We start from the raw sequence: 26113 nt of genomic DNA, 5'->3' as shown, positions 1-26113 counted from the left end.
CTAAGCCATGTCGTGTGGGGCCACCCAGGTCGGGCGGGTCATGGTGGAGAGGTCTGACAGAATGTGGTCCACTGGAGAAGGGAATGGCAAACCCCTTCAGTATTCTTGCCTTGAGAACCCCATGAATAGTATGAAAAGGCAAAATGATAGGATACTGAAAGAGAAACTCCCCAGGTCAGTAGGTGCCCAATATGCTACTGGAGATCAGTGGAGAAATAACTCCAGAAAGAATGAAGGGATGGAGCCAAAGCAAAAACAATACCCAGCTGTGGATGTGACTGGTGATAGAAGCAAGGTCCGATGCTGTAAAGAGCAATATTGCATAGGAACCTGGAATGTCAGGTCCATGAATCAAGGCAAATTGGAAGTGGTCAAACAGGAGATGGCAAGAGTGAATGTCGACATTCTAGGAATCAGCAAACTGAAATGGACTGGAATGGGTGAATTTAACTCAGATGACCATTATATCTATTACTGCGGGTAGGAATCCCTCAGAAGAAATGGAGTGGCCATCATGGTCAACAAAAGAGTCCGAAATGCAGTACTTGGATGCAATCTCAAAAACAACAGAATGATCTCTGTTCGTTTCCAAGGCAAACCATTCAATATCACAGTAATCCAAGTCTATGCCCCAACCAGTAACGCTGAAGAAGCAGAAGTTGAATGGTTCTATGAAGACCTACAAGACCTTTTAGAACTAACACCCAAAAAAGATATCCTTTTCATTATACGGGACTGGAATGCAAAAGTAGGAAGTCAAGAAACACCTGGAGTAACAGGCAAATTTGGCCTTGGAATATGGAATGAAGCAGGGCAAAGACTAATAGAGTTTTGCCAAGAAAATGCACTGGTCATAACAAGCACCCTCTTCCAACAACACAAGAGAAGACTCTATACATGGACATCACCAGATGGTCAACACCGAAATCAGATTGATTATATTCTTTGCAGCCAAAGATGGATAAGCTCTATACAGTCAGCAAAAACAAGACCAGGAGCTGACTGTGGCTCAGACCATGAACTCCTTATTGCCAAATTCAGACTTAAATTGAAGAAAGTAGGGAAAACCACTAGACCATTCAGGTATGACCTAAATCAAATCCCTTATGATTATACAGTGGAAGTGAGAAATAGATTCAAGGGCCTAGATCTGATAGATAGAGTGCCTGATGAACTATGGAATGATGTTCGTGACATTGTACAGGAGACAGGGATCAAGACCATCCCCATGGAAAAGAAATGCAAAAAAGCAAAATGGCTGTCTGGGGAGGCCTTACAAATAGCTGTGAAAAGAAGAGAAGTGAAAAACAAAGGAGAAAAGGAAAGATATAAACATCTGAATGCAGAGTTCCAGAGAATAGCAAGAAGAGATAAGAAAGCCTTCCTCAGCAATCAACGCAAAGAAATAGAGGAAAACAACAGAATGGGAAAGACTAGGGATCTCGTCAAGAAAATCAGAGATACCAAAGGAACATTTCATGCAAAGATGAGCTTGATAAAGGACAGAAATGGTATGGACCTAACAGAAGCAGAAGATATTAAGAAGAGATGGCAAGAATACACAGAAGAACTGTACAAAAAAGATCTTCACGACCCAGATAATCACAATGGTGTGATCACTGACCTAGAGCCAGACATCTTGGAATGTGAAGTCAAGTGGGCCTTAGAAAGCATCACTACAAACAAAGCTAGTGGAGGTGATGGAATTCCAGTTGAGCTATTCCAAATCCTGAAAGATGATGCTGTGAAAGTGCTGCACTCAATATGCCAGCAAATTTGGAAAATTCAGCAGTGGCCACAGGACTGGATAAGGTCTGTTTTCATTCCAATCCCAAAGAAAGGCAATGCCAAAGAATGCTCAAACTACCGCACAATTGCACTCATCTCACACGCTAGTAAAGTCATGCTCAAAATTCTCGAAGCCAGGCTTTAGCAATATGTGAATTGTGAACTTCCTGATGTTCAAGCTGGTTTTAGAAAAGGCAGAGGAACCAGAGATCAAATTTCCAACATCTGCTGGATCATAGAAAAAGCAAGAGAGTTCCAGAAAAACATCTATTTCTGCTTTATTGACTATGCCAAAGCCTTTGACTGTGTGGATCACAATAAACTGTGGAAAATTCTGAAAGAGATGGGAATACCAGACCACCTGATCTGCCTCTTGAGAAATTGTATGCAGGTCAGGAAGCAACAGTTAGAACTGGACATGGAACAACAGACTGGTCCATTCTGAAGGAGATCAGCCCTGGGATTTCTTTGGAAAGAATGATGCTAAAGCTGAAACTCCAGTACTTTGGCCACCTCATGCGAAGAGTTGACTCATTGGAAAAGACCCTGATGCTGGGAGGGACTGGGAGCAGGAGGAGAAGGGGACGACAGAGGATGAGATGGCTGGATGGCATCACTGACTCGATGGACATGAGTCTGAGTGAACTCCGGGAGTTGGTGATGGACAGGGAGGCCTGGTGTGCTGTGATTCATGGGGTCGCAAAGAGTCAGACATGACTGAGTGACTGATCTGATCTGATCTGATCTTTTTCCTTTAGGATTGACTTGTTGGATCTCCTTGCAGTCCAAGAGACTCTCAAGGGTCTTCTCCAACACCACAATTCAAAAGCATCAATTTTTCAGCTCTCAGTTTTCTTTATAGACCATCTCTCACATCCATACATGACTACTGGAAAAACCATAGCTTTGACTAGATGGACCTTTGTTGGCAAAGTAATGTCTCTGCTTTTTAATATGCTATCTAGGTTAGTCATAGCTTTTCTTTCAAGGAGCAAGCATCTTTTAATTTCATGGCTGCAGTCACCATCTGCAGTGATTTTGGAGCCCAGAAAAATAAAATCTGACACTGTTTCCATTGTTTCCCCATCTATTTGCCATGAAGTGATGGGGTCAGACGCCATGATCTTAGTTTTCTGAATTTTGAGCTTTAAGCTGGCTTTTTCACTCTCCTTTTTCACTTTCATCAAGAGGCTCTTTAGTTATTCACTTTCTGCCATAAGGGTGGTGTCATCTGCATATCTGAGGTTTTTGATATTTCTCCTGGCAATCTTGATTCCAGCTTGTGCTTCATCCAGCCTGGCATTTTCCATGATGTACTCTGCATAGAAGTTAAATAAGCAGGGTGACCATATACAGCTTTGATGTACCGCTTTCCCGATTTGAAACCAGTCTGTTGTTCCATGTCTAGTTTTAACTGTTGCTTCTTGACCTGCATATGGATTTCTCAGGAGGCAGGTCAGGTGGTCTGGTATTCCTATCTCTTTCAGAATTTTCCAGTTTGTTGTGATCCACCCAGTCAAAGGCTTTGGTATAGTCCATAAAGTAGAAGTAGATGTTTTTCTGGAATTCTTGCTTTTTCAATGATCCAACGGATGTTGGCAAAATGATCTCTGGTTCCTCTGCCTTTTCTAAATCCAGCTTGAATGTCTAGAAGGTTCATGTTCTGTTGAAGCTTGGCTTGGAGAATTTTGAGCATTATTTTGCTAGCGTGTGACATGAGTACAGTAGTTTGAACATTCTTTGGCATTGCCTTTCTTTGGGATTGGAATGAAAACTGACCTTTTCCAGTCCTGTGGCCACTGCTGAGTTTTCCAAATTTGGTGGCATATTGAGCGCAACACTTTAACAGCATCATCTTTTAGGATTTGAAATAGTCAAAGGGAATTCTATCACCTCCACTAGCTTTGTTTGTAATGATTCTTCCTAAGGCCCACTTGACTTCACATTCCAGGATGTCTGGCTCTAGGTGAGTGATCACACCATCATGATTATCTGGGTCATGAAGATCTTTTTTGTATAGTTCTTCTGTGTATTCTTGCCACTTCTTTTTAATATCTTCTGCTTCTGTTAGGTCCATACCATTTCTGTCTTTTATTCTACCCATCTTTGCATGAAATGTTCCCTTGGTATCTCTAACTTTCTTGGAGATATCTCTAGTCTTTCCCATTCTATTGTTTTACTCTATTTCTTTGCACTGATCACTGAGAAAGGCTTTCTTATCTCTCCTTGCTATTCTTTGGAACTCTGCATTCAAATGGGTATATCTTTCCTTTTCTCCTTTGCCTTTAGTTTCTCTTTTCTCAGCTATTTGTAAGGCCTCCTCAGACAATCATTTTGCCTGTTTGCCTTTTTCTTGGGGATGGTCTTGATCACTGCCTTCTGTGCAATGTCATGAATCTCCACCCATAGTTCTTCAGGCACTCTATCAGATCTAATCCCTTGAATCTATTTGTCACTTCCACTGTATAATCATAAGTGATTTGATTTAGGTCATACCTGAATGGTCTAGTGGTTTTCCCTACTTTCTTCAATTTAAACCTGAATTTGGTAATAAGGACGTCATGATCTGAGTCACAGTTAGCTCCTGGTCTTGTTTTTGCTGACTGTATAGAGCTTCTCCATGTTTACTGCAAAGAATATACTCAATCTGATTTCGGTGTTGACCATCTGGTGAAGTCCATGTGTAGAGTCTTGTGTTTTGGAAGAACAGACTGCTATGCCCAGTGTGTTCTCTTGGCAAAACTCTGTTAGCCTTTGACCTGCTTCATTTTGTATCCCAAGGCCAACTTTGCCTGTTACTCTAGGTATCTCTTGACTTCCTACTTTTGCATTCCAGTTCCTTATAATGAAAAGGACATCTTTTTTGGGTGTTAGTTCTAGAAGGTCTTATAGATCTTCACAGAACAGTTCAGCTTCAGCTTCTTCAGCATTACTGTTCAGGCATAGACATGGATTACTGTGATAATGAATGGTTTGCCTTGGAAACGAACAGAGATCATTCTGTAGTTTTTGAGATTGCATCCGAATACTGCATTTTGGACTCTTTTGTTGACTATGATGGCTACTCCATTTCTTCTAAGGGATTCCTGCCCACAGTATAGATATAATGGTCATCTGTCAGATGACAGTTCCAAGGCACTGTTAAAAGACCAAGAAGTGGGCAGTGGCCCAAATTCTGGAAACCACTCCTTCCCAAAAATGGTTGGAATAATCCTCCCACTCGTTAGCATATGAAATTACTCAGCTTATAAAAACTAACCACGCCAAATTTCAGGGCCACACTCATCCTCTGTCATGGCCCACACTCTGTCTGTGGAGTGTGCTTCTCTCTGAATCTGAATAAATCCACTTCTTACCTGTCACTTTGTCTCTCACTGAATTATTTCTTTAATGAGACATTAAGAACCTGAGCTTCATTAGGTCCTGAAACCAGGTACCATGGTTTTTTGCTGGGTTTGAGTCCCGGTCACATGGGTTCAAGTCCCAAGCAGGGTTTTGGCTAGGTTCAAGTCCCAGTCTGAGGTAAATGGTTTCACCTGGACTTGCACACTGCCCTCCTGCATTAGGGAAGAATGACTTCGTTTTGCCCCCTTAACACCAAAAAGTAAACAAACTGCTGGTGTTTCACTGGCCTACAGTAATAGGTGTTTCTCAACATTTATGCACTTTCACAGATTCAGGATTGTGCGGGGAGCTGCCCGTGAGAACGGGGTCTTTTGTCTGAAGGACACAGCTCTGGGAGCTGCCTCAGTCCTTGAGGGTTTGCTTGCAAACAGCTCTCTGTCCCGCCACTCCAGAGATTAGGCGAATATTTACTGCAGACACCTGGAGTTCTGTGCAAACTTCTCACACACAGGGAAATGTTATCTGGTGTAAGAAATAATAACAGGGTGCCATTCCCATGCTCTCAAGATTTCTTGTAACTGTTTGTAAGATGTATAGGTCAACCAAGAAAAAATGTTAACTGTCTTGTCTTTCTCACGCTCTCCTGTATAAATATAAGATGCTAAATAAAGCCGGTGTCAGACTGCTTCCCTTTGTGGAGACGTGTCTGATCCTCTCGACCCCATCTTTGCTGTAGTATTCTTTCTCAGCCCCACTGTGCACGTTCTCAGGACCTGATCGACTTTGCTGGCTGGCACTGGCAGGTGGCGCCCGAACAGGGACCTGGGAATCAGAGCGTGACAACAGCCGCTGCCCATCAAGATTGAGGTAAGTAAGGAGGAATTCCTAATTATTTGAAGTAAAGGGCAGGGAGTGTTATTGTCGAGAGTAATAAATCATGGGACAAGGCAATAGCCGCCAGTCATTTGTACATATGTTGAAAACTATGTTAAAATGCAGGAAAATTCATGTAAATAAGTTACAGCTAGAGAAGTTTTTGCTTTTTATAGAAGAAGTTTGTCCTTGGTTTCCAGAGGAAGGAACAGTTAGTCTGGAAACTTGGAAAAAAGTAGGAAAACAATTGCAGACATATTACTCCTTACATGGTCCCAATCGTGTCCCTGTGGATGCTTTCTCTTTGTGGACTCTCATAAGAGACTGTCTGGATTCTGAACATGAGAGACATAAGATTCAAACGGCCCTCCGGGATTCCACAGAACCCAAAGTTGCAGAGCCTTCCGCCCCTCCGCCTGAGCCGCTTTATGCCGTGCCTGAGAGAACATCTTGTAAGGCTGGAGGGAGTGATGATGTGTTAAGCTCTGATGAACAGGAAGAGTTAAATGAACAAGCGGCTCAGTACCATAGAGAGGATATGCCTTGGGAGATGATGGTTAGCATGCAACCCCCCTCAGGAAAAGGGGAATTAAAGCATTCAGGGCTTTCTGAAGAACAGCTGGAGAATTTAATTCAGAAAATTGTTATAGCAGTAAAAAAGGATGCACAGGGAGACTCCCACTCCAGCCAGCCTGTGCCTCCAACATATCCTCCCTCGGTTCTTGCTGGGCTCGACCCACCACCGCCTTTTGTAGAACCACGAGAGCCTATATCTATCCCTGCTTCTTTGCCCGGTGAAAACATAAAAATTAGAAGTGAGATATTATTATCTCCTCTTCAACAAGCGATTAAGCGAGCTAATGATGAAGGAGAACATATTCCCGGGTTTTCAGGAATCTATCCAGTATTTGAAAATGCTCAACAGCAGAGGTATTATGAACTGCTACCCTTTAAGCAACTAAAAGAGTTAAAAATGGCTTGTGCACAATACGGCCCGACTGCGCCGTTTACTCAGGCTATTATAGAGGCTTTAGGAAATCAAAATCTGCCACTCAATGATTGGAAACAGGTTGCTCGGGCTTGTCTATCTGGAGGAGATTATTTACTATGTAAATCTGAGTTTGCTGAACAGTGTGGGATCACAGCCGATATCAATCGGCGACAGGGACTGAATACCACTTATGAAATGATGGTGGGAGAGGGAGATTATCGAGACACTAATAATCAACTTAATTATTTGCCTGGAGCCTACCCTCAGATTAGTTCTGCGGCTCTACAAACATAGAAAAAACTTCCAAATTCTGATAAAAAGACTGAAGATTTATCTAAAATTCGCCAGGGGCCAGATGAACCATATCAGGATTTTGTTGCCTGCCTGCTTGAGGCAATTGGGAAAATGATAGGGGATGAGCAGGCGGGAATGGTGTTGGCTAAACAGCTTGCTTATGAAAATGCCAATTTGGCTTGTCAAGTTTAGTGGATGGCTTGATAATCATTATCCCTCAGATAAAATTTTGCAATTTGCTCATTATCACCAATTTCTCTTCCCCAAAATCGTTGTTTCTCAGCCCCTTGCCGACGCCCTAACTGTATTTACTGATGGCTCTTCTAATGGAATAGCTAGTTTGATTATATAGGACAATCCTGCCACCTGGCATACTAATTATAAATCTGCTCAAGAAGTAGAACTATTTGCCATTTTTCAGGCTCTATTACAAATCTCTGCTCCATTTAATTTATATTCTGACAGTCAATATATCATAAGAGCCTTAAACACTATTTAGACTGTTCCATTTATTGGTACCCTGAATTCTACTATCCAAACTCTTTTTCGTGATATACAACATTTAATTTGCTCCAGAGTTAATAAATGCTATTTCGGTCATATTCGTGCTCACTCTGGACTTCCTGGACCTTTAGCACGAGGCAATGCTTTGGCTGACGAAGCTACACGTATGATATTTCCTTCCTTGGAACAAATGGCAAAAACTTCCCACAGCTTACACCATCAAAACAGCAATAGCTTAAGACTTCAATTTGACATTACTTGAGAAGCTGCCAGACAGATTGTTAAACAATGTCAAACATGTCCTCAATTTTTTAGCGTCCCCCATTATGGAGTTAATCCCCGAGGACTGTTGCCAAACGATATATGGCAAATAGATGTTACCCATATTCCTGAATGTGGTAAACAAAAATTTGTTCATGTTACTATTGACACCGTCTCCGGCTTTTTACATGCCTCTCTAGATCTGGAGAAGCTAGCAAACATTGTATAGCTCATTGCATTAAATGTTTTGCTGTTATGGGAACCCCTAAGACCATAAAAACAGACAATGGTCCAGGATACACTGGAAAAAATTTTCAACTATTTTGTACACAATTGTCTATCTCACATAAAACGGGTATCCCTTATAATCCTCAAGGTCAAGGAATTATTGAATGGGCACATCAAACTCTCACACATCAATTGCAAAAACTAAAGAAGGAGGAATTGTATCTCATTACCCCCTCCAATTCTCTAAACCATGCTTCATTTGTTCTAAATTTTTTACAATTGGATATAAGTGGCCATTCAACAACACAGCGATTTTGGAACTTTGATGCACAAACAATAAGACCTAAAGTCTTTTAGAAAGACCCACTTGTGGGAAAATAGTATGGACCAGATCCTGTAATAATTTGGGGACGAAGACATGTTTGTGTTTTCCCACAAGATGCCGAAGCACCGCGCTGGCTGCCGGAAAGGTTGGTACGCACAGCGGAGACGATCTCTAGTAAACCAGATGAGGAGATTGGCGATTCAAGAGCATGATGAATTACCATCTCAACAACAACTTCAGACATTGATGCGAGAGGCACAAAATCGTGTTGCTGTACAGGGCGATTCAATATCGCCTTTAAGCTTCCTGATAACCTTATTAATTATCTTAAATCAGATTAATACTGCACATTCTGAAGAATATTCAAGTGCTTACTGGGCTTATTTTCCCGACCCTCCCCTTCTCCAACTGGTGGGCTGGGAGGGTCAGTCCATAACTGTTTTATTTCTTGTACCTTGTTTAATTAAAAAACTGATTGATGATCTATGGATGATAAAGGCTTCCATCTATGGAAATGGTCTGTGGTTAAAAAAACATAAGTGTGCGCCTATATAAAAAGAGAAGGGGGAGATGCGGGGAGCTGCCCGTGAGAACGGGGTCCTTTGTCTGAAGGACACAGCTCTGGGAGCTGCCTCAGTCCTTGAGGGTTTGCTTGCAAACATAGCTCTCTGTCCTGCCACCCCAGAGATTAGGCGAATATTTACTGCAGACACCTGGAGTTCTGTGCAAACTTCTCAAGCGCAGGGAAATGTTATCTGGTGCAAGAAATAATAACAGGGTGCCATTCCCATGCTCTCAAGATTTCTTGTAACTGTTTGTAAGATGTATAGGTCAACCAAGAAAAATTGTTAACTGTCTTGTCTTTCTCATGCTCTCCTGTATAAATATAAGATGCTAAATAAAGCCGGTGTCAGACTGCTTCCCTTTGTGGAGACGTGTCTGAACCTCTCGACCCCATCTTTGTTGTAAGTATTCCTTTGCTGTAGTTTTCTTTCTCAGCCCCACCGTGCACGTTCTCGGGACCTGATCGACTTTGCCGGGCTGGCACTGGCAGGATTGTTTTCCTGATTCTCCCTCAGGAGACCTCTTGGTCCAGTGCTCCAGACACTTGAGATGATCCCCATCAGCAAGTTTCGCTCAGTTTCCATGAAAGGATGACCACTCTGACCATCTGTTGTTTGACTTCAGCCCACGATATGGAAAATCTTCATCTTAGGCTCTAAAATCTTTGCTGGCTTCATTGGTGTGCTGTAACTAATAACCAGTTTGATAAGGGGGCAGGAAAGGCTCTGGTCTGCAGCGTTTCCTGGTTTCCATGGTGTAAGTTTCCTGGTTTCCACTGGCTCCTGGCACGGCCGATCCCAGCTCCCAGTGAGAGGTCACTGCACAAGGAGCAGCACGTCAATGTAAAGAAGATGTAAGTAGACTCAAGGAAAGTATAATAAAGTAATTAGGACATGATGGGTTTTCAGTAGCTTTTACCTTTTGAAATATAATTAATTAAGTGTAAGTTTATATAGGGCTTCCCTGGTGCCTCAGCAGTAAAGAATTCGCCCGCCAAGCAGAATACCCAGGTTTGATCCCTGGGTCTGGAAGATCCCCTGGAGGAGGACATGGCAACCCGTTGCAGGATTCTTGCCTGGAGAATCCCGTGGACAGAGGAGCCTGGTGGGCTACAGTTCATGGGGTCACAAGAGTCAGACACGACTGAGTGACTAAACAACAACAACGTTTATCTAATTTAGTCTTAAATAATGTTGTGCTTAATAACTGCGGAATTCCTAAAAGCAAACACTGGCTTCCACAAACCAGTGCTGGGGGCCTCCAGCAAACCACTGGATGGTCATCACCTACCAAAATTCAGAAGTCCATTCATGTCTTTACAATTTAGATTTTATACTTGGGTCACACTGGGCCATTAGAGATCTCTGTCTTTGGACCATATAATTCCTTTTGGCTGAACAGTATTCGAAGCCCCTTCCTATGTCAGGGGACTTCCCCTCCCTATGAAGCAGGGACCCCTCCCGTGAAAGAAAGGGAAAACATCTCTCCCTTCCTTTGCCACTCAGATGTGTGCTCATGACCCAGGCTCTGCCAGTTTGCCAGGGTCCGGGGAGGAAAGGTCTTAGGAGTGACTTAGGAGAGTCTTAGAAGGCAGGGAGAGGCCAGGTCTGTCCCCACGTTGGGTCTCCCTGGTGGCTCAGACAGTAAGGAATCTACCTGCACTGCAGGAGACACGGGTTTGATCCTGGGTCAGGAAGATCCCCTGGAGAAAGGAATGGCAACCCACTCCAGTATTCTTAGCTGGAGAACTTCATGGACAGAGGAAACTGGTGGGGTATAGTCCACGGAGCTGAAAAGTCAGATACAACTGAGCAACAGCAACGGCCTCCATGTTGGGACGGTTGCTTTGACCTGCTTTTCCTTGCTGTTGCTATTATAAGCATACATAATGGCCCGCCTCAGAGAACCCCGCCCCCCGCCTGACCGTTCAACTAAAGTGCCTTCCTTCAGAACCCTGTCCGCCTGTGGATGGCAGGAAGGAAGAAGTTAACACTTCTCCTGCCTGAGGCTTGACATTCTAGTTGATGTTTGCAAGATTAATGGCCTTTTTGGGGCTTCCCTGGTGACTCAGACAGTAAGGGATCCATCTGCAATGCAGGAGACCTGGATTCAATCCCTAGGTGGGGAAGATCCCCTGAAGAAGGAAATGGCTACTCGCTCCAGGATTCTTGCCTAGAGAATCCCATGGAGAGAGGAGCTTTGTGGGCTACAGTCCATAGGGTTGCAAAGAGTTGGATACAACCAAGTGACTGACAAAGACATTTTTGTTTCCTCACCTCCCTCACCTCTGATCTATAAAAGAACCTGGCAACCAGACCCCCATGAGATGGCTATTTTGAGACACAGACTAATGTCTAATGTCACAGACTAGAGGTCTTCTCGGCCACCTTGTCTCTCAGATTCCTAAGGTTTTGTTGTGCGGGGAGCAGAGTGAGCTTGCACTTATAACAGTGTCAGGGGGCTTCCCTGGCAGTCCAGTGGTTAAGATTCTTCGCTTCCAAGGCAGGGGGCATGGGTCTGGCTCCTGTTTGCAGAATTAAGATCCCACACGCTGCATGACTCGGTCAAATTAAAAAATCAAGTGACTGCCGTCAAGTAAGTTGTGGACATGCTATGTTCATGCTCAGAAATGGTGCACTGGGATCTTCAAGGGACCAGTGCTTGACTGGGCATCATTCCTTCAATCTGGTTCTCTGATCCTCCTGGAGATTTTAAAAGCTACCTGGTATTCTTTCTCTTCCTTATTAAAAAAATAAAGTTTAAAATTTCAATTTACAGAAAGGTTGCAAAGATGGTGAGTCCCCGTGTCCCCCATATCCAAGTTCCCTTGCTTCCTCCTCTTACTCCAGTGCGTTTATCACCACCAATGAACCAGTGTTGATACACTGTCAACCTGAGCCTTGGACTGAAGCACTTTCCCAGACTGACCTTGTTTTTGATGACCTTGACGACTTTGGGGTGTATTGGTCTGGTGTTTTGTAGAACACAGGTCAGTTTGGGTTGGTCTGACGTTTTTCTCATGGTTGGAGTGAGGGTGTGTGTTGGGGAGGAAGACCTCATGGGTGAAGGGCCATTCTCGTTACCCACATCAAGGGGGCATGCTGCCACCATGACTCACTGCTCCTGGTACTCACACTGACCCCCAGGTTTCTCCTCTGCAGTTACTTGACTTTTCCTCCTTTTATCTGTTTTTTGGAAGCAGGTCAATACATTTAGTGACACTTAGGGGTGGGGAGGTAAGTCCACTTCTCCAAGGGGAATAATTTAACAAAGTTAATGTTTTTTTGTATCAATACTGACTCATGAATATTTATTTTATACTTTGATTTAACCCAATACTTTGCTATTTATTTTTATGTTCAAATTATTTTTGCTTTAACTCTCAGGTTGGTGCCTGTGTCCCTCTGTCACACCCCCGTACCTTTATTGATTTGGGTTTTGATCAACATTTGTTTCTTGTTTTTGGCTGTGTCCTGCAGCTTGTGGGATTAGTTCCCCGACCAGGGATTGAACCCAGGACCCTGGCAGTGAGAGCATGGAGTCTTAGCCGTTGGACTGTCAGGGAACTCCCTGATCACTTTCTTCTTTTCTGGCACTACAAGATGCTCCTGGCTTATCTTGTATATTTCTTGCCTCAGCCCTAGAATCAACCACTTCCCCAAGAAACTTTGGCTTTTAATAAGAGAACAGAAGTAGGAAGCACATTGTGGCCATCTGTCCATCTATCTATGTAGCCACCCCTTTGGCCTATTCATCTATCCATCTGTCTATCCGTCTGTCTATCTGTCCATGGTGTCTATCAGTCTATCTATATTGTCTGTCCATCTGCCTATCCTTCTGTCTATCTGTATGTCTATCTGTCCATCGTGTCTGTCTCTCTGCATCTCCTCTTGGCTCTTTTCCTCTGGAGAGCCCTGAGCCCTATACCGCCTCTGCAGCTCTGGGCAGAGGGAGCCTGGATGGACCGGTAGGTTTCAGTACGTACTCAGGCACACGTAAGGGTGAGAAAACTTCAGGGGAGGGGAGATGAGTGGTTAGGGCAGAATCTGCAACAGAGGCACCTAGAAGTTCTCCTCTGTGTCACCCACAATGAACTCAGGCTGTGGTTTTACTGCATGACAAGGGGCAATTGTGAAAGTGAAAGTCACTTACTCGTGTCCGACTCTTTGCGACCCCACGGACTGTATAGCCCAAGGAACAGTCCAACAGCACAAGGGCAATTGTGCTGTGGGAAGGACAGGAGTTAGTGATCAGACGGACCTGGGTTCGAAAGTGGACTGTGTGAACAGGTCAGGTCACTTCCCCTCTTCTCAGGGTCTTCAGTGGTAAAACAGAGCCAACAGCGCCTACTTCACAGGGTTGCCGTGATGGTTAAGTTACACAACGCACATGAGAAGCCAGGAGTGTAGTGGTTATTCCACAAAAGCTAGTTGCCACCCCATCTCTCTCTCTCTCTTTATCCCCCCCGCCCCTCATCCCGTCACCTCTCTCTTTCTCTCTCATGCACACGTTTAGTTCTTGATCTAAGAAAGATTTACTGAGCTCCTGGTATTTGACAGGAACTGTGCTTGGCGATGGAAAATAGCGAACCAAACAAATTAGACTGGACAGAAAATGAGCCCATACATAAACAACAGTCCTGTTTAGAGGAAAAGAGAACAAGGTGAAGTGAGCAAGCCTCTGGGTCGGTTTGTGTTGATAACATTCACGCTGTGATGTTAAGTGACGAGGGCACAGTAGTGATCCATGGGAAGTATGTTCTGGACAGAGGCAATGGGGGCGTGGTAGGGGGGCTGCAGAGGTGGGCAGGGTGGGTTCCCGGGTGCCTAGAGGTCTTAGTGTTTGATTCTAAGTGAGCTGGGAAGCTGGGGGAGATTTTCCTGTTCAGCACGGATGTAGAGGCTCACCGGATTGTTGCTTGCAGCTGTGGTCTGAGGATTTTTCATGCAGGTAAAATTCCATTTCATGAGTGTGTCACAGTTCGTTTGTGTTTTTCACTAAGGATAGACAGCTGGCTTGCTAGTAGATTTCTGCTTGTTTATCTCTCCACTGTGAGGGCTTGGATAAGGGAAAGAAAGAAGCCCTTTAACAGAGGCGGGAAGGAACTCGGGTTATGCATGAACGTTGCTTGGCTGGGTTTTGTATGGGGTATAAAGACAAAAAAAAAATTGGTCTCTATGTCCTTACGTCTTAGAAATTTGGTCTCATTGTAATCAAGCTAGAATCAAAGCACGGTGTAGTGGAATGAAGGAAACCATCCCAAATCCTGGCAGGTTCAAAGACCCGACATGATAGTGAAACCAGAGTACACAGCGAGGAGCAGTATTCTCACCTGTGGACACATAAGTCATCAGGCGAACACACTGGCAAGGACCATACAACTGTCTACATCGGTAGCTCTGAAGACTTACTGAAGTTTGAAGAAGCCTTTGGGAAATTTCTCACGGTAACCAACCTATCGGCTAATAAACACCTGCGAAGCGTCTATGTTTGTCAAAGCATTCTAATAGATATGGGGCTTCTCTGGTGGCTCAGCTGGTAAAGAATCCCCCTGCAATGCGGGAGACCTGGGTTCAATCCCTGGGTTAGGAAGATCCCCTGGAGAAGGGAATGGCTACCCACTCCAGTATTATTCTGGCCTAGAGAATTCCATGGACTGTATAGCCCGTGGGATTGCAAGGAGTTGGACATGACTTTCACTTCTTTTCTAAGAGTTTTGTAGGAAGTACACAAAAGTTTACAGAGTGCAAGAAGAGATACTCTAGACCTCACAGAGCTTGCACTCTGACTGTGGGTGGACGCAGATATGTGAAATGCTGAGATGAAACACAAGGACGTGTGTGCCAAGTGTCAGATGAATGCTGTGTGCCCTCGGTTCTCTTGGACTCTAAGCTCCCCCAGAGCTGGGACTGAAACCGTCTTCTTTCCCTTGTGTGTTCGTGTGTTTGAATGAATGAGTGAGTAAACACTGGAACTGCCCCGTAAAGACTTCGTGGGGAAGGAAGGTCTCAGTGTGGACAGTAAATAGTGATAGCTCTGAATCTGAAGAGGAGGAAAGAGGGCATGGAAGTGGTGAATGTTCTAGGGGCTGGCAATGGGAAGACCCAGGGGGTTGGTGAGAGGAGGAAGCCAGGCTGCAGGAAAGGGCTCTTTAGGCAGAGAAGTGGGGAGGACTTGGAAGGGCAGAATGGGGTCCCAAAGTCAAGGTCTTGGGTGCTGGTGAAGGAGTTTGATTTTTGTTCTACAGTTAATGAGAACACTGCACTGCAGTGCTTCCAGCAGAAGCGAAAAACTGTGTGTGTGGGCTTCCTATTTTAGGGGGATGCAGAAAAGCGAGTGTCAGCTGGGGTGACAGAGATACCTCCAACTGGGTGGGACGATAGTGCACAGTGGCAGTTGGAGGGTGCCCAGGGGCTGTCAGAAGGGGCGAGCCCAAACACACAAGCATGTCTCAGGAGTATCCTATTTTTTGATGTTCCTTTGGCCAAGGCAAGTCACATGTTCAGACCCAGATTCAAGGGGTGGAAAACAGACTCTGCTCCTTGCTAGGAGGAGGGGAAAGCCATAAGGCAAAGGGGTGAGAGTAGAGGGAAGAGCTTGTGGCCATTTTTGAGGTCTACTCCCCGGGCTCACTGTTTTAAGTACCAAAGACAGGGAAACAACTCAGATCAAATGCAAGCGAACCTCTGCAGACAGCTGAATAAAAGGAAATTAAAAGGTCTAGATGGTTGGAGTGCTGAAAGATCAGAAATGCCACATGTATTGACTTTCTGGAATATGTGTCTAAATCTCACACATTTTAAATCGGATATCATTAATCTCTGCTTTGGAGACGTTACTCCAGAAATTATCCAGGTCATTTCAGGCAGGTATGTAACTCAGCTCTCAGAAGTTGGGTGTTCAGAAAAACAGATAGTTCTTTGTCTTTCCATGGTTCTTTAGGGCACTGAGACTTATACAAAATAAAGATGAGCACAGGGTTTAACTAGTTGGAAGTAGTTCCTGGTTTCTTATACGCCTATGACAGCAGCAGCACTGGCTCAGGACAAGTTTCATGCTCTCCAAGTCCTCACCACCACTTTCTGGCATGAGGCGTTCTATGCACAGTATTTGGAGGCCTTAGAAGCTTTTCAGGGGCCATAAAAAAGAGTTGGAATCATGAAAAAAATTTTAATTCAAAATCACAAAAAAAATACTTCAAAATAAATTTACATCATAAAAATAATCTGCAAGCAATCTATAGACTGTCTCATTTCCTAAGAATTCTTAGAGATGATGAAAGCTCACAGGCAATAGTAATTTAAGTGGCTTTCTTATACTCCCCAAATCTAAAAGTTAAATGAAATATTCCTTTGAAGTCATCTTTATTGCAAAACAACAACAGGTATTTAATGCAGAAGGGGGGTGAACTACAGCAAGGCCCCTACATCTGAACCTTCAAGTTGTGAACTTTCAAAAAGCGAACCTGTGTTCACATGTCCAAACATGTTCACATGTCTGGCTTACACTGTCCCTCGTGTGCCTCCCGTACAAGTAGCTGTGCTTTTGTGTACTTTACAGAATTGTGTAGAGTACAGTGACACAGAATGTTTGTTTCAAGCCCAGGACCTTCAGAAGCAACTGTAAAAGCAGTGGTTGTTGTGTGTTAGTGGTTCAGTCGTGTCTGACTCTTTGGGATTCTCCAGGCCAGAATACTGGAGTGGGTAAACATTCCCTTCTCCAGGGCATCCTCCCAACCTGGGGATCGAACCTGGGTCTCCTGCTTTGCAGGCCGATTCCTTACTGTCCGAGCCACCAGGGCAGCCCCCAAAGCAGTGGTAACAGCCGATTGTGTTAGCGGGACACCTAGGGTAACTCTGTTGGACTTCGGGACTGGGCACTGGGAGGAGAACTTTTGTAGGGGACTGACACCACCCAGGGAACTGGCGGGGCTGGTGCTGGTGAGGGGAGCGGACTGCAGCTGCCATACAGGACTATAGATGATTGGCTTCCCTGGCGGCTCAAATGGTAAAGAATCGGCCTGCAATGAGGAGACCCAGGTTCGATCCCTGGGTCGGGAAGATCCCCTGGAGAAGGGCATGGCAACCCACTCCAATATTGTTACCTGGAGAATCCCATAGACAGAGGAGCCTGGTGGGCTACAGTCCGTGGGGTCACAGAGAGTCGGACACGACTGAGCGATTAACTTTTTAACTTTACCTCTGTTTGGAACCCTTGCGGGTCCGCAAACTAACTGCTGGGTGGAGGGCCTCTGGGGGGCCCGAGAACACCCCCGCCCTCCGATCCGGCAAGGGCCGCACATACAGGGCTATCTACGTCTTCCCGGTGGAGAGGTCCAAGGCCAGTGGCAGCCCGACCGCGGGTCAGATCCAGTGAAACCAGGTTTCCGGGCTTTCCGACCCTTTTACTTACTTGGGCGGAGTGACGGTTCCCGCCGGAGACCTCCCAGCGGACACCGCCCAGGAAACTGGCCGGGCCGGTGCTGGTGAGGAGAGCGCACTGCAGCTGGCACACAGGGTGGTCCCACGCGCGCCGCCCGCCCGCGTTAGCTCGCGCTCACGCGAGACCCGACACCAACAGGTAGCTCCTCGCCCGGCTCTAAGCTGGAATTTGCCGGCTCCCGCGAGGGGCGTGGCCCCAAGTCCCACCCGCTAGGCCCCGCCCCCGGCCTCACGCCCCCTCAGGGGCCCTCGGCGCGCTCCTCTGACGCACGGCGCCTTCCTCTGACGTCACGCCCCGCCCCCCCGCCCCGCCCCGGCCCGCGAGGCGCCAGCCCTCGGCAGACCGAGCGGCTTCTCCTCAGGCGGCGGTTGAGACGGCGGCTGTGGCAGCAGCCCGGGTTGTGGTCACCGTCCGTGTAGCGGCCGACTGTCCGCCTATTCCCGTCCCGGCCGGCGGGGCGGCCGTCCAGCCCCTCGAGCCGGTAGGCGATGGTGCGGCGGAGCGCGCGGGCGGCAAGGCGGCGGGCATGAAGGAGGATGGAAGGGCAGGACGAGGTGTCAGCGCGGGAGCAGCACTTTCACAGCCAAGTGCGGGAGTCCACGGTGAGCGCCCTCCGCCCGCTTCGTCGGCCTCTCCCCGCCTCCGCCCACCTGCCCTCCCCTCCGGCCCTCCCCTCTTCCCTCAGGGTCCCGGCGGCGCGCCTCTCTCCCAGGCTCCGTCCCCCACCCCGCGCCAACCTGCTCCCTATCCCGGCGCGGTTCCGGCTATCACCTGTCCGCCCCCGGGAGTGCTCGGTGCCACCTGCGTCCTGCTCGCCCCGGGCTTGTCCTGAGCCGGTCACCCTCCCAGCGGCGGACGACGGCCCCGCAGCCCACCCCGCAGCCGTGGCCCGCATCCCCGTGGCCCAGCTCCCCCGTGGCCCGGCTCCCCTCCGTGGCCTCACCCCCGTGGCCCCGCTCCCCCGTGGCCCGGCTCCCCCCATGGCCCGGCTCCCCCCGTGGCCCTACTCCCCCTTGGCCTGGCAACCCCGTGGCCCGGCACCCCCGGGGTCTGACTCCCCCGTGGCCCGCCCCCCCGTGGCCCGGCACAGTAGGCAAGTGTGCGGTCGGGTATCCAGCAGGACCTGGGCAGCCCTCGCAGACGCCGGGCAAGGGCCGAGCTTGGTCTCCTAGCCCTGCCAGGAGCGAGCCTCCGCAGCCCAGCCAGGACCCTCGTCCTGGTTAGCACACGCCTTTCCGAAAGCTGGCGTTTGGGTGTGAAGACCCAAGGTGGATGGGATTGAGGGCCCCGAGCAGAAGTCCTTTGTGCTCTGGAAGCAGCATCTGAAGGGAGTCATCCGTTGTTGGTCCCCTGTCCTTCTGTGCTGCTGCCAGGGGTCGGGAAGCAGGCTTGGCCTTAGCAACCCACTTTGATGTTTCACCTTCCCTGCTGGCACTGGAGCGCGTTAGGGTTGTGTGATTTGTGCTTCCATAACGATGTAAAACATGTAAGTTTGGGGTATTTGTGTTTACCTCCTCCTTCTAACTTCCTCCTCTCAGACTCAGTCAGTCTCTTGGTTTAGGTGGAAAACGCTGGTTGAGAATTGCCTAGTTTGTGTAGTTAGTGATCTAGAAACTTGAGAACACTCTGCCAAGTCATTCCTTGGAATAAAGAAATATCAGTTCTGAACTGGTGGACTCTGATACAGCATATTTCGTTTAAATGTGTGACTTGAAGCTGAAATAAACAGAAGTACATAATCATCCATGCCCAGCTTGAAGCACTTTAAACACACTGTTGTAGTCCTGAACACAGACTGAGAAACAATATGGCCAGCGTCCCAGAGGCCCGTCCCTTTTCCTTGTCTGGTTCCTCTCTGTTCCACCAAGAGAAACCACTGTCCTGGCTTTAACAGGTGAGCTTAGTTTTGAACTTACATACACGGAACCTTATGGTATGCACTGTTCTGTGTCTGATTTCTTTCACTCATCGGCATTTGTGAAATTCCTCTCTGTTGGACGTGGTTGTAATTCATCCATAATGCTGTAGTTGTGTGGCTCTAGCACAGTCTATTTTTATTTTACTGTTGGTGGGCGCTTCCATCGTTTTCAGGTTCTGTTTACCAGTGTTCTTGTACATGGCTTTTGGCGAATGAGTGTATACATTTGTTAGGTCTGCACTTAAGCATGGGACCTCTAGGTTATAGGTTGTGGGTTTGTTCATCTTTAGTAGATACTTTGAAGTAGTTTGTCAGAGTGGGTTGTACCAGTTTACACTCCCACTGGCACTGTAGAAGAGGTGTGATTTGCTTCTCATCTGTACAGATACTTAGCATTTTTTTTTTTTTAATTAACCATTCTGATGAGTGTCATAGTATTTATTGCACAAAAGGTTTTATTTGCATTTCCCTGATAATAAGAATTTGAGCATCTTTTCATATTTTTTTTTGGCCATTTGGAAATCTTTTGTGAAGAGTCTTCAGGTCTTTTCCCCATTTTTAAACTTGTTTATGTTTTTGATAGTGATTGCAAGAGTTCTTTGTGTTTTCTGTATATGATCCTTTAGTCACATATATGTATATATATGTGTATCTATATAGTAAATCTTTTTTTCATTCAGTGGATTCCTTTTCACTTAATGATATGAGCAGAAATTCTTAGTTTTAATATAGTTCACTTTATCAGAATTTTTTCTTTTATGACTAGTGATTTTTTTATGTCCTGTTTAAAAAAATCTTTGGTTACTCCAAGGTTAAGAAGATGCTGTCTTACGCTTTTCTCTAAATGCCTTATTGATTTACTCCTCCTATCATCTGGCCACCTGATGTGAAGAGCTGATTCATTGGAGGGGACCCTGATGCTGGGAAAAATTTAAAGCAAAAGAAGAAGGGGGCGGCAGAGGACGAGATGGTTGGATGGCATCACTGACTCAAGGGACGTGAGTTTGAGTAAACTCTGGGAGATAGTGAAGGACAGGGCAGCCTGGCGTGCTGCAGTCCCATCATGGGGTTGCAAAGAGTAGAACACGACTTAGCGACTGAACAAAAACTACCTCCTATTTAAACCTACAGTTCATCTGGAATTTATTTTTTGTGTATGTTATAAAGTAGGAGTTATATATTTTTTTTCTCACTTGGATGTCTCATCGCTTCAGCAGTATTTATGACCTTAGTCACACATTGAAAGTGAAAGTCACTCAGTCATGTCCAACTGTTTTCGACCCCATGGACTGTACTGACGGGCTCCTTTGTCCATAGAATTCGCCAGGCAGGAATACTGCAGCGGGCTGCCATTCTCTTCTCCAGGGGATCTTCCCAACCCAGGGACTGAACCTAGGTCTCCTGCGTTGCAGGCAGATTCTTTATCATCTGAGTCACCAGGGAGGCCCAATCACAAATTAAGTAACTGTATATTTGTGGGATTTAACTGAAACTCTGTGCATTGGTCTATTTTGGCTGTATTTTAGATTAATCAGATATTCTTTTATTTGGATTTAGAAAAGTACCCATATTTTAGTAGCCAGGAGCTTTATTTTTTTTGTCCACTATCCTAGAAACAACTCAGTTTTGCCACCGATTCTAGAATTCCTTAGTTCTGCTCCTCCTCACGCCTACCTCTCCTGGCCCAGGGCCCTTGGATGGTAGATACACTCTGTTGCTGCAGAACCAGTGCAGACAGTGACCAAGCTTAGTGAATTGCCAGTCTTTGGCTTTCCTTCCTTGAAGTATTCATATTTAGAGTGAGTATAAATGCTTGATTTTTTCTAGGACTTGTCACCAGTTCTTTTTCCATTTATTTTTAAAAGTAGGTTTGTTTTTGAAGTCTGTGAGTTTGTTTCTGTTTTGTAAATAAGTTCATTTGTATCTTTTTTTTTAAGATTCTGCATATAAGTGAAATATATTTTTCTTTCTCCTTCTGACTTCAATTAGTGTGCTAATCTCTAGGTCCATCTATGTCGCTGCATGTGGCATCATTTCATTCTTTTTATGGCTGAGCAGTAGTCCAGTGTATGTGTGTACCACATTTTCTTTATTCATTCCCCTGTTGATGGACATCTAGGCTGCTTCCATGTCTTTGCTATTGCAAGTAGTGTTGCAATGAACACTGGGGGTCATGTATCTTTTCAAACTGATTTTCTTCGGATACATGCCTAGAAATGGGACTGCTGGGTCATATGCTACTGTCATGTTTAGTTTTTAAGGAACCTCCATACTGTTCTTCATAGTGGTCGTACCAGCTTACACATCCACCAACATTGTGGGGGGGTTCCCTTTTCTCCGCACCTTCTCCAGCATTTATTGTTTGCAGATTTTCTGGTGCGGGTCATTCTGACCAGTGTGAGGTGGTGCCTAAATGTAGTTTTGATGTGCATTTCTCTAATAATCAGTGATATCGAGCATCTTATAATGTGCTTTTTGGTCATCTGTATGTCTTCTTGGGAGAAATGTCTGTTTAGATCTTCTGCCCATCTTTTGGAGGAGGAAATGGCAACCCACTTGAGTATTCTTGCCTGGAGAATCCCACGTACAGATTAGCCTGACAGGCTACAGTCCATAGGGTTGCAAAGAGTCAGACATGACTGAGCAACTGAGCACACCCATTTTTAGATTGGGTTGTTTGCTCTTTTGATACAGAGCTCCATGAGTTCTTTGTATATTTTGGAGATTAACCCCTTGTCCGTTGCTTCATTTGCAGGCATTTTCTCCCATTCTGTGGGTTGTCTTTTCATTTTGTTTATGGTTTCCTTTGCTGTGTAAAAGCTTTTAAGTTTATTTAAGTCTCATTTGTTTATTTTTGTTACTCTAGGGGGTGGATACAAAAAGATATTGCTGTGATTTATGTCAGAGTGTTCTGCTTATGTTTTCTCTTAATAGTTTTATAGTGTCAGCCTTATTATGTATAGCTCTTTAATCCGTTTTGAGTTTATTTTGTGTATGGTGTTAGAGAATGTTCTGATTTCATTCTTTTACATGTAGCTGTCCAGTTTTCCCAGCAGCACTTATTGAAAAGATTGTCTTTTCTTTATTTTAGATTCTTGCCTCCTTTGTCATAGATTAACTGACCATAGATGCATAAATTTATTTCCTGGCCTTCTATCCCATTCCATTGATCTATAGTTCTGTTTTTTGTGCCAGTACCATATTGTTTTGATTCCTGTAGCTTTGTAGTATAATTTGAAGTCAAGGAGTCTGATTGCTCCAGCTCCATTTTCCTTTCTCAGGAATGCTTTGGCTATTTGGGGATCATTTGTGTTAGCATACAAATTAAAAAATTTTTTGTTTTAGTTCTTTGAAAAATGAAATTGGTAATTTGATAGGGATTGTATTGAATCTGTAGATTGCCTTGGGTAGAATAGTCATTTTGACAGTGCTGAGTCTGCCAATGTAAGAACATGCTGTATCTTCCCATCTGTGTCATCTCTGACTTCTTTCATCAGTGTCTCAGAGCTTTCAGAGTACAGGTGTTTTGCCTCCTTGGGAAGGTTTATTCCCAAGTGTTTAATTCTCATTTCTATGTTTTGTTGTTACTGTATAGGAATGCAAGAGATTTCTGTGTATTAACTGGAAATACAGTAATATAGCTTTTGTTACCTGAACATTATTGACTGGAGATGTATTGATAGGTTTTTAGAGAGTGAAACAGTTAACATTGGAGAAGGGAAAGGCTACCCACCCCAGTATTCTGGCCTGGAGAATTCCATGGACTATATAGTCCATGGGGTCGCAAAGAGATGGACATGAATGAGTGACTTTCACACACACACGCACAATTAACATCACCGTGCAAAGTTGCTGGAGCTTAAAATTGATCAAGGGTTCATTATACAACTTAATGATTGTCATTATCATTCACATTTTGCTTTGTTAGGTTTTTGTTCCAATCAACCTTGTGTTTATATTACAAACGTAAAATTTTCAAAAGTGGCACACTGCAAAATTTTGAGTGAAGAATTTTTCAGTGAGTTTTATGCAGATACTTTCTCTGATTGTTCAAGCAATATATATACTTGTGCCTCAGAAGATGATCATTCTTCAGAGTTTAGTTCTGATTCAAACGATGTGAATATTGGATGAACAAAAAGACAGAAAACCTTAGTGATTGATTCTGATACGGAAAGTGAAAATGAAATTCATGATAATGCAGAGAATGAGCCTTTGCTTCTACAGAATTGTGGATTAAAGACAGCATTTCATGAAGTCAGAAGACTTTACAGGTGTGTCAGGTATAACTGTTGAATGTAACAGCCTGCAAAGTGTTAGTGAAATAACAGAAGTTTTGACTGGCCCAAAGAAAAGTTGCTGGCCATAGGCGTTAGTTTCTTCAAAAATCCCCTGGTCAGCAATGGGTTAGTTTTGTATCCTGCAACTTCACTAATTCATTGATGAACTCTGGTAGTTTTCTATTGGAGAAGGCAATGGCAACCCACTCCAGTGTTCTTGCCTGGAGAATCCCAGGGACGGGGTAGCCTGGTGGGCTGCTGTCTGTGGGGTCGCACAGAGTCGGACACGACTGAAGCGACTCAGCAGCAGCAACAGCAGCAGCAGTTTTCTGGCAGCATCTTTATGATTTTCTATGTATAATATCATGTCATCTGCAAACAGTGACAGTTTTAACTTCTTTTCCACTTTGGATTCCTGTTAGTTTTCTTCTCTGACTGCCATGGTGTCAGTTCTGTAAATTATTCAACTTTTTTTGCTTGGCCAAAAGATAAAATACACAACTTACAGTTCACCGTTTTTAAGTGTGCTGTTCAGTGACACTGAGCACCTTTGCATTGTTGTGAATCACCACCAGCCATCTCCAGAACTTTGTCGTCATTCCAGACTGAAACTGTTCCCTTTGATCAGAAACTGGTAAAAAAAAAAAAAAGAAAGAAACTGGTTCCTCTCTCCTTCCAGCTCCCGGTAACCACCGTTCTACTTTCTGTCTCTCTGAATTTTACTATGCCAGGTAACTCATGTAAGTGGAGTCCTACAATATTTGTCCTTTTGTGTCTGGCTTATTTCACTTAGCATGATGTTTTCAGGTTTCATCCATGCTGAGGGATGTGTCAGAATTTCCTTCCTTTCTAAGGCTGGATAAAATTCCATTGTGTGTATAACCTTGTTTTGCTCGTCCGTTCATCCTACAGGGGACATTCGGGTTGTTTCCCTGGCTATTGTGAATGATGCTGCTACGAACATGGGGGCATGAATACTCGTTCCAGGCCTTGCTTTCCATTCTTTTAGGGATATACCCAGAGTTTGAATTTGTGGATCTCATCGTAATCCCATGTTTAATTTTTTGAGGAGTTGCCATACTGTTTCCCACAGTGGCTGGACCATTTTACATTCCTAGCAGTAATATGCCAGTGTTTCAGTTTCTCTGTGTCTTTACCAACACATGTTGTTTTCTGTTTTTTTAAAAAGTAGTAGTTATCCTGGCAGGTGTGCAGTGGCATTTCGTTAGGATTTTGATTCGTGTTTCCCTGATGGTTAGTGATGTTGAGCATGTTTTATGTGCTTTTGGACATTTGTATATTTTCTTTGAAGAAATGTCTATCTAAAGTCCTTTGCCCATTTTTGAATTGGGTTATTTTGTTAAGATTTAGGTGTTCTTTATATATTCTGGATATTAATCCCTTTGTGATTTGAAAATGTTTTCTTCCATTCCGTGGGTTGCCTTTTTACTCTATTTATAGTATTCTTTGATGGACTAAAGTTTTAAATTTTGGTGAAGCCCTGTTTATTTATTTACTTGTTTGTCATTGTTGCCTGTATTTTTGGTGTTCTATCCAAGAAATTATTGCCAAATCCAGTGCTGTGAAGATTTTCCCTTATGTTTTCTTCTAAGAGTTGTATAGTTTTAACTGACATTTTTGAGGTCTTTGATCCACTTTGAGTTAGTTTTTTGTATGTGGTATAGTATTTAATTTTAAAAAGCTCATGTAATAATCTTACTTTAGTATTATGAATCTTTAATATTATGAATATTTCAGAGTTCTCTTGTCAATTACTATAATGGTCACATTTAGCTGCTACTGTGAGGTGGTAATGATCCATTTCCTTTCTTGTTTTTACTGTCTTTTTATTTCCTTTTCCTTTTGGACCTCAGGTGTACAGAATTAGGTTAATCTTTTAAAACCTTTATTTGTTTATTTTTGGCTGTGCTGGGTGTCTGTTTGTGCAAAGCCTTGTCTCTAGCTGGGGAACGGGGGGCTTCTCTCGCGTTGTGGTGCACGGCCTTCTCGTTGCAGCGGTTCTCCTGTTGCAGAGCACAGGCTCAGGGCGCACAGCTTCAGTGGCTGCAGTGTGTGGGTTCAGTAGTTGCAGTTCCTTGGGTCTAGAGCACGGGCTCAATAGTTGTGGCACACACAGGCTTAGTTGCTCTGAGGCATGTGGGATCCTCCTGGATCAGGAATCAAACCTGTGTCTCCCGCTTTGGTAGGGGGATTCTTTACTACTGAGCCACCAGGGAAGCCCTATGACTGGATATCTTAATAGATTATGTGTAGAAGGAAAAGCCCCTGGAATGGGAAAT

General features: G+C 44.7%; 1 protein-coding gene and 1 long non-coding RNA gene across 5 annotated transcripts in view; one reads left to right on the top strand and one right to left on the bottom strand.

Moving 5' to 3' along the window:
* Positions 1–7780: 7780 nt before the first annotated feature.
* Positions 7781–17825, bottom strand: LOC109558166 (uncharacterized). The gene is made up of 3 exons (XR_002180617.2): positions 17586–17825; positions 14081–14231; positions 7781–9991 (listed from the first exon to the last, which is right to left on the bottom strand). It is a non-coding gene; the product is annotated as an uncharacterized lncRNA (long non-coding RNA).
* Positions 17826–17925: 100 nt separating this feature from the next.
* The window catches only part of LMBR1 (limb development membrane protein 1), a 136394-nt gene continuing 128206 nt past the window's right edge, over positions 17926–26113 (top strand). For all 4 annotated transcript variants that reach the window (XM_019959376.2, XM_070788489.1, XM_019959375.2 and 1 more), the window contains exon 1: positions 17926–18217. In XM_019959376.2, coding sequence (XP_019814935.2) covers positions 18152–18217 — 66 coding nt within the window. In that variant the 5' untranslated portion in view covers positions 17926–18151. The remainder of the gene's footprint in view (positions 18218–26113) is intronic.

This window comes from Bos indicus, chromosome 4 (assembly GCF_029378745.1).
Source record: "Bos indicus isolate NIAB-ARS_2022 breed Sahiwal x Tharparkar chromosome 4, NIAB-ARS_B.indTharparkar_mat_pri_1.0, whole genome shotgun sequence".
NCBI classification, from domain to species: domain Eukaryota; kingdom Metazoa; phylum Chordata; class Mammalia; order Artiodactyla; family Bovidae; genus Bos; species Bos indicus.
Note: the sequence above shows the minus strand (reverse complement) of the source record. Positions and strands in the feature narration are given on the sequence as shown.